The sequence below is a fragment of the Biomphalaria glabrata genome, chromosome 6 (assembly GCF_947242115.1).
Source record: "Biomphalaria glabrata chromosome 6, xgBioGlab47.1, whole genome shotgun sequence".
NCBI lineage: Eukaryota > Metazoa > Mollusca > Gastropoda > Planorbidae > Biomphalaria > Biomphalaria glabrata.
Window position 1 is genome coordinate 13,601,075 of NC_074716.1, and position 9,557 is coordinate 13,610,631.

Here is a 9,557-nt window from a genome sequence, read left to right on the forward strand (position 1 = left end):
CGCTGGTCGTGTCGTGTCGCTGGTCATCTAGAATAAAAGAAAAGAAAATACATATCATACTTTTAACTCTTTGCATCTTTTCTTTGAAAAATAGTTGCAAGATATTTCTATGTGTCATGAAATGTCGAATGAAATGCCTAATTCAATGTTCAATTTACTTACACAAAGAAATGTTTGTATTAAATGACCACGTGAATGAAACACACCGGGCTGTTGTGTCTCGCATTGGACTTATTTACATTTACTGTTGTATAAACACTCATGCTAACATATACACACACACTTACGCAATTTTAAACGAGACTTCTTGGAATCGATTTTTCCATTAGGATTAATACCTGACCCATAGCCTTTGCTACAGTTGAGGGTATCGACTGGTAAGCGATACCGCTCAGCGTGTGGAAGATGGTATCCCACGTTTGTAATAGGAAACTAATTGGGAATCCAATAATTTCTGTTTGTTTACCTGTTTTTTTGTCTGCAGCTGTCTTCCTGCTGAATGGTTCGTTAAGCATTTAGTCGGGAAATGTCAATACAGGGAATTACATCCCCTTTTTTTAACATACACTCTGTAATCAATATCAATGTATATTGAGCATTTCACTGTATTGAAAGATTCATTATATATATATATATATATATATATATATATATATATATATATATATATATATATACTAGCCGGATATGACCATCAGCATGCGGGCCTTAGTTTGGATATTACTGATTTTGTGCATTGGATCTTTGTCAAACGTCGCGATTGTTCCCTTCACATTTTTTTTTATTTTACCACGAAAATAAAAGTAGATTGTGAAAATTGCTATAGCCGACATATTTATCTATACTATAAAGTAGAAAGTAAGGCGTATGTATGTATGTCCCGCATAGAAATCAAAACCGTTTCACCAATCTTGATAAAACTTGGCATAAATGTTCCTTGGGTACTAACTGGAACCGTGACGTATGTATAGTAGCCCTAAAACAAACTAAAGACCCTCAAAAAAAAAAGAGTTACCCAACTCTATGAAAGTATTAGTATTTCATGGATCTAGGCCATGTTTACCATGTTTAGATCGAAAGGATCTAGATATAGATCTAATTTTTGAAACTACACTTTGCACAAATAGTTGTTAGTTTTTTTTGTTTTTTTTTTTTTTTGGAAACATGAAAATACAAACTATAGTCTATTGATTTCATTATTTAATAAAATTAACCTTCAAATTTGTGTTTCAAAAGCATTTTTACATAAATTTGTTCCTTATATCTGCGAATTTAGAATTCCTGACGAACATTCTTTCATTAGACAAGACTGAAATGTTAAACATCTTTAACACATGAACATACTAATTATTGTCCATTTATTTGTTAATCAAATTAACATTCAAATTGGTTTTTCTAAAGCATTTTTCATACATTCGTTCGCTATAGCGGTGAAGCCGTGTTGACATATAGATCTATTTTAATAGTTCCATTCACGAGTCGCGTACATCTAACAAGAGCTGTGTAAACAAACTATAATTGGACAGGCAAGATGAGGCCCTATATGGGGGATATTAAGTATTCTAACATACAATAATTAATAAGCTTATTGATTTCTTCGATTCACTCTAATAAAATATACATCTACATCTATTATAATAGTATCTTGACTCTAGATCTAGATTTAAATATATTTATGCCTACCAGCGAATGTTTTTATTACAAAATGGATTTAGGTCGATTAGCTATTTTAATAGCTTCCACTGTATTATTTTTACATTCACATTCGCTTTATACCTATAACAATATTATTATTTTAATTGTTTCAAATACACTATAGCAGTGATATGCAAATTAAGAATAGAGTCACGTGAAAAAGTGCCCTAGAGATGAACCATTGTCGTTCTACGACTGAAGGCTTTTTTTTTTTTTTTTTTAATGATTTAAAAACAGCTCATATCAATCAAAAATATTTTATTTCTTTCAAATCACTTCCTAGTCGACCTTTAACCCTTTCTCGTCTTTTAGGTTGTATTTTCCTCCTTCAAGTTTAAGCATTTATTTGTATCTTAGAGACTGCAATATTTTAAGCAGCATTTATGATCTATCTACAGAATCGACCCCCTTCTGACACTATGTTGATGCTTTGTAAGCGATTGTTTACCATTAAGTGTCATCAATATTTCCGCTAAATTTAGCCTAGCAATTTTATTGTTGGTGTGATGACCTGCTATTCTATTTGCATCGAACGCCCGATATAGATTCAGGCCCCCCATTGCTCCACGATTTTTAGCTAACAGCGATCCGCCCCCCATCCCTCCCTCCTCCCCTGTTTTCTCCCATCTTGTCCACACTGTTAATCCATGCACAGTGCTGCAAAGGCCAGTAATTGTAGATATCGAGTGACTTTTTCATTACAACTAGAGTTATCGTTATCCATGACACAAGGGTAAGCGTTCTTTCATGTGCATTCAGGCTCTCCCTCCCCCCCCCCTGTTAACTTAAAATAATTTTTTTAAACATGGAAAACTCAAAATGTAAATACGATCTAAGTTTATAGTATTAAAACAATAAACAAATGTTCAGACAAAGGCGTCGCTAGAGCTGGTGTCATCCGGTGCGGTCCGCACCCTTTATACCAACTAAAAAAAAAAACAAAAGATTGGGGTTTAAACTTTAAAGTACTATTTTAACTCAGTGGATTTTCAAAAACAAATTGGGAAACATTTTGCGTTAAAACTAAATGTAGCTTATAGATTCTAGTAAGTAACTAATAATTTTAATTCGATTTGTAACGATTAAAAAACGTAGCTCTAAATCCTAGGAGAATTCACTCAGTTCTAAGTTATTTCCATTTTTAACCCAAAAAAAAAAAAAAAAAACATACATCTAGGTAAACTTATTCTATCTACATTGATTCTATTTGGAAATACAAAAACCTAAATCTAGGAGAAATCTTTCCAAGTTGATTTAGGCCTACTATCATTTAATGTCAAGCCTTGAAAGAGAATACCAGAAAACTAACATCAATAAAAATAGCTGACAAGTCTAGATCTCTTTGTCAAAACTACATTCTAGATATAAGAGGCTTTTCGCTTTGCTAGATAACTGTAGATGTATTTTTAGTACAGTTATGACGGAAGACAACAATGGAATTGTCAAAATACTTTTTTCTTTTCTTTTGCAAAACAACAAAACACACACACACACACATCTCCTATTCAGTTATCTTCCTTTGTTCGGGGGGGAGGGGGTTACTTTGTTAACGCTCATCTATTTTCATTTATTTTGAAGCTAACCAGAGTTGCCCGACTTGAAAACCAAAACTCGTCGACGACCATCTAATTCCATTTCCGGCGCCCCACCCACCCATTCCTTTTTTTCCCTATCTCTTTTCTTTCAAGCCGGTACCCAATGAAATTTGATTTAGGTCCTGCGTCTGCTGCACTCTGGCCAGCGCGGGAATTCTACGTCTGGTAAAACATCTCGGATCCAGCCAATTACATTTTTTTTTATAATAGAAACAGTGTTTCCAAGAGAGTTTATCCTATTGCCAGAGTTGACTCCCTTGATGATTTCCTTGTTACTGTTCGCCTATTAGATATTTTTGTCTTGTTTTTCAACATCTTTCTTCAAGTTTGTTAGTAGTTAGTACTATAGTGCAAAGTATGGGGCTGGGGGGAATAGCGTACGAAGTCGTGATGGAAGTCCCTAGTTGGTATGAAAGTTGTAGATTTTGTTTTAGCTACAATACAATACAATACAATACAATAAATAGGCATACGATACAATATAATATAATTAACTAACTTAAGGGAGTCTTATACATATATAATATATACAGATGTTTAGAAACAATGTCTGCCTTAAGGACTGCCTCTTCATAATTTCTAGACTTGCGCGGAACTTCGTTTTCTCTAATGTCAACATCCTTCTGAGTCTAGTCTCTAATAGTGCGCACCTTCTGAGTCTAGTCTCTAATAGTGCGCACCTTCTGAGTCTAGTCTCTAATAGTGCGCACCTTCTGAGTCTAGTCTCTAATAGTGCGCACCTTCTGAGTCTAGTCTCTAATAGTGCGCACCTTCTGAGTCTAGTCTCTAATAGTGCGCACCTTCTGAGTCTAGTCTCTAATAGTGCGCACCTTCTGAGTCTAGTCTCTAATAGTGCGCAGCTTCTGAGTCTAGTCTCTAATAGTGCGCAGCTTCTGAGTCTAGTCTCTAATAGTGCGCAGCTTCTGAGTCTAGTCTCTAATAGTGCGCACCTTCTGAGTCTAGTCTCTAATAGTGCGCACCTTCTGAGTGTAGTCTCTAATAGTGCGCACCTTCTGAGTCTAGTCTCTAATAGTGCGCAGCTTCTGAGTCTAGTCTCTAATAGTGCGCAGCTTCTGAGTCTAGTCTCTAATAGTGCGCACCTTCTGCACTAGCCAGGATGACGGTGTGCCTGGCAGGATAATAACACTACAATAACGGAAATGCTGAGACAACTGATAACGACCACACGACGTCACTCTTTAAAATCCTTGCCAACTATTGAACACTGACGACCTTAGAGAAATATCGAAATTAAAAGATTTATACAAAATCAATTGAAATAAGAACTGCGGCTAAATTAACATCCATGAATCAAAGTGTGGAGCATTTCTGATCTAAATGAATTGGACTAATGGAAGAGTACCAGAGCCGGCAAGGGTGTGTGGTTGAGTGCTTAACGCTTGACTTCTGAAACAATGAGTCTTAGTTTTGAATCCTGATGAAAACTGGGACTTTGAATTTCGGGATATTTAAAATGCACCTGCCTGATTGCTTGGAAAGTAGCATATGGTACCCTTGTTAAATGCAGTCCATAGAAGCTGATGTGCCCCATATATCGCAAGGTCCGATAAGGGTTACTTTAATTACTCTTTATCATTGACGGCGGGAGGCGGGGGTCTTCCATTTTGCAGATGTGGCTTTCCCATCGCAGTAGCGACTGCAACAGATTGTGTGGAGGCTGGACCTGGCGATACGCAGGTCGAGTTCATTATCAATCTTTACGTTTCTGGAAAGTGCTGTCCACTGTATTTTGTCCTGACCATTTATATTAATGTTTGGATCCGAGTAGGCTTAACCCGGAGTAGGCAAATATAAGACTTCACTCTTTGTGTGTGTGTTTATAGTGAGACCGAAGTCTGCACATGCTCTTGAAAAGTCACTGACGATATATGAGTTTGCACACACACGCACGACACACAACTACAAGAGACTAATTATAACTATTTGAACAAAAAATATGGGATGTTTTGCCGAGCGGCTAAGTACGCTTCATCTTGGCTTGGCCACCTTTCAAGGGGTCTCGAGGTTCGACACCCCACTCGAGCGCCTAAACTTAGCACGAAAAACCTCCAAGATACCCCCCCCCCCCCCCCAAAAAAAAAAAAATGGTCCACAAAATGATTGGACCATAGCGCTCTTAGCCTACTAAAAGCTAATGTTTAAAAAAAACAACTCTTAGATATAGATCTATATTTATTGAAACTTGAGCCTCCATTGAAAAATGCTGTTAGCAAACAAGAACGGTAATGCTGTTGATCTACTGATATTGACACAACTCCTTCCACAAGAACATATTTACAGACCTATACAAAATTACTGTATTACACACCGAAAGGGAAGTAATGTTGTAGAATTATCTTTTACTTTTCAGTCCACCGGATGAACTCCCTTTGCCCGCCGGCCAATTAACGATTGGTGTTCCCTAGTTCCGTCTTTCGTTGTCAGCAGTCCCCGCAGGATGAAATGGAATGGTTCATCTGAATAGTTCGTGTGAATAGACAGAAAGGGCTAGGGTTTGTTGAAACACAAGTACACAGTACCGGTGAATACCACCACTCGTCCCCCCTCTCTGGTCTTCCCTTTTTGTTTCTCTCTCGATGTTGTTTTTTTTTCCGTTTCTCTTTGATCATTTTCTTCATTATTCAAGGAAACATCTTGCTATATGGTGTGACGCTAATCACTAGTAAATACTAATGGAAGTATGATTAGTGTGTAGTTTAGAATATCTATCTATCTAGGCCTATCTATCTATCTATCTATCTATCTATCTATCTATCTATCTATCTATCTATCTAAATATCTATCTATCTATCTATCTATCATTTAACTATTTATTTATGTGTGTCTGTATATATATATATATATATATATATATATATATATATATATATATATATATATATAGAGAGAGAGAGAGAGAGAGAGAGAGAGAGAGAGAGAGAGAGAGAGAGAGAGAGAAAGAGAGAGAGAAAATGTTAAATAAATAACGTTAAATGTATTATCATACAATGAAACTGTGTATAAATAATGAGAGAATAGAGGAATGTTGAACATTTTAATATGTATTGATCATATTCTAATAATAATAATAATCATAATAATCTGTATTATCCATGAGGAATGTTGTCTTACAATTCGTGCATTACACCAAACAAAAAATTATAACAAAAGAAAAACCAAAATATACATTCACACAAGACTCACTTATTAGTTTAAAATGGTTTAAATGTTGGCATTGAAAATTAATATGAAAAAAAAAATTTTGTTTTTAAATTCTGGAATATTGGTAGAATGTCAGTATTGCCATGAACAAACTCTACTATTGGTTTTGGATATTAGGTATCTCTTAGTTTATTTATAAATTAAGGTATTTATTTCATTAATGCTTTTGTGAATTCATAATTGCAATCTTTTAATCACTTTGATTTTTATCTAGGTATAATTTTGGCCACCACAGCCTTCAAAAATAAAAAGTAACACCCATCAATCAATTTAAACACCTCATTTGTCAAACTGACCACTTACTACTCCATGTTTTGTTTTGTTATTTTTAAATGCGGTGGTAAGGGACATAATGTAACACACATTTTAGGTTGTCAATTTTATTTAGTTGTCTCCCATTTTACGAATTTTTACATGTAAATAAAACATTAAAAATTACGAGCGGTGCATAAATTACACTACTTAACTGTCTCGTGTTTAACATACCCGCCTTAACCATGAGTGTCGTGAACCAGATTAGAAAAACATTGATTAAGTTAGCTTATTGTTTTGTTTTATTTAAAGCGCTGGTAATCTTTTAGTATCTAATCACCTATATCATGTGTAGGTAAGTAGTAGCCTAACATGCAAGACTACGATTACATTCAGCTACACGTAGGATGTAATCATGGGCTGTAATTGAAAATACAAGCAATGATTCAGTAACAGTTACGAAGATAACACATCTAGTTCTTTAACCATCGATACATGAGTTTAGAAAAAAAGTTGTCCATGTGTATTAACTTCATCCTTTTTTAATTTTTGAGTAATGCTTTATAGAGAATAGTAGATGACATAACATTGTATACACTGTCCTTTGAACGGATCCATAGTATTCCATACTATGTGCCGACAACAAACTAAAGAACCATTCCATAACCACCTCACTTGGTATAATGTAAGCATGGTCCGTTATGTTTGGCTTTTAAATAGTTAAGTGTTTTTTTTTAAATAAAATTCATTTAAGTTTGTCCCTTTTGGTCAATGGCGACCATTTCTGCCATCCAGAGGTCAAAAGTCTTGATTCTGCATTTCGTTAACTCCGTTTGAGACTGGGGAAGACTTTTTTTTTTTAATTCCTGGAATCTTCGGCTATTGGGCATGCTATTGCAGCTATCGCCTGTAGGAAAATCACATACTTTTTCCACTTTTCTTGGCCATGACGTTTTCGGTGAATTCAACTATTCTCGATGGTCGTTCATGTCTCCAGAGATACACAGTCTGAACTCTATATTGATCTCAGGGAAGCCTTGTTAGTTTTTTTTGTAGAGTCATTTTCCCGTCTCTTCCCATGTATTAGCTGTTCAATAATAACTCAATAATGAGTCTTTCATTCTGTAGACCTGTATCCTGCCGACCCACGAGGACACTTCATCTTGGTGCTAATTATTCTTTGCAGACCCGCTCTTTGAAACGCTTCTGTGTAAGGTATACATTCATGCATTTTCCTAAGGTAGGTCATGGTCGGAGTGATAGAGCTTTCTGGTATGTCTACTCTATACTGACCACCTCTCAAAAGTATAAAGCAAGATGGTTGCTTGTCATGTGGTATGCGTTCCCGAAGATGTCGGGTTCAAAGCCCGAACGCCGCCTCCCCCACCCCCGTCCTGAGGGAAGTATGGGCTGGGATGTGATTATCTTCAACACTGAAGCAAAATCCAAAACATGTAAAACAAACAAGACAAATGTCCGGAGGATTATAGCTTTGCTTAAGTGACTGTCAAGCTTAAATCAATGTTAATTAACGCGCTCTTCACAATTAGGACAAACCTGGTTTAGTAAGCCCATGTGCCACTAAGTTTTGTAACGAGTACTAATGAATGGATTCGGTAGTAATGAATTAGAATTAGGATGGAGGATTCATCGAATTTATAGATATCGTGATGAGGTACGGTAATTGACAGTTTTAAAAGCCGACGGTAAATGTGTAATTACTGTTTACTATATTGATAAATATTTTCAGTGGTTATTTATATTGTCCTAAAGCAAGATGGATCACCTCTGGGTCTGAAGAACCATTGGGGCACCACACATGATCTCGGCCGTCTTTCTCCATTTCTCTGTCTTTTGCCTAGCACCGAATTTCTTTCAACGACAGGCCCGTTCAGTCTTCCCGTTGCTTTCTTTATCTGCCTCTTCTTTCTTTTTCCTGGTACTGTTCTCTGAAGGAAGATCTTTGCGAGCCTAGAGGACTTCGTCATATAAAGTTTTAGTTAGCATCTTTTTTTATAGTAGTCAGCTGGTGTTCGTGGGGCCCAATTGCCGTTGTGATCATCTTTCTAATCTTTTCGTTTGGGATGCGGTCTTTGTAATGTGATACCTTGGATCCTTCTACAGATAAACCCGTAAAACTATAATTAGATCTACTTAAGCAGTGCTGCTAAACCTCAGCCCTAACGAGTTGTCTTTATATTTTGTCTCCACAGATTGTGATAAAGTGTTCTCCAGTTACACCTTAAAGAACAAGATGGGCGTGTTCCAGTCTCCTGGTTTCCCTAGCAACTACCCTAATGGCGTCAAGTGCAAGTACAAGTTCATTGCCAATAGCAACGAGAGGGTCAAGATACGCTTCACACAATTCTCACTGCAAGGGAGGCCACCCAAGTAAGTACCCAAATAAAATTGAAAGTGGTGTCAGAGGTGAGCTACAAGGACCACCTCCATTAGATTCCAATCTATGGAAAGAGTCGAACAAAAAAAGATACCACATCAGAAGCGATTAGATCTAAAGTATGTGCTAAATAAATATCACAACTTCGCTTGTCCCTTAATCTGATAAGCTGCTGGGTCACCAAACATGATCTGTAGGCCATCTTTCTCCATTCCTCTCTCTTGTCTTTTGCCAAGATTAGAAGCTCTTTATTGGCAGGCGTGTCCAGTCTTTAAAGCTTGTTTTCTTCTCGTTTCTTTGGCCTCCTCTTCTTTCTCTGGAACCGTTACTTGCAGGAAGGTCTTTGCGAGGCCAGTGGATCGTGGGATATGGCCGTACGTCTAATTATATATCTC

General features: G+C 36.5%; 1 protein-coding gene across 9 annotated transcripts in view; it reads left to right on the top strand.

The window, feature by feature from the left end:
* Positions 1 to 9,557, top strand: part of LOC106052128 (cubilin-like) — a 300,170-nt gene that overhangs the window by 248,885 nt on the left and 41,728 nt on the right. For all 9 annotated transcript variants that reach the window (XM_056033924.1, XM_056033928.1, XM_056033926.1 and 6 more), the window contains exon 5: positions 8,978 to 9,155. In XM_056033924.1, the coding sequence (XP_055889899.1) occupies positions 8,978 to 9,155 (178 nt within the window). The remainder of the gene's footprint in view (positions 1 to 8,977; positions 9,156 to 9,557) is intronic.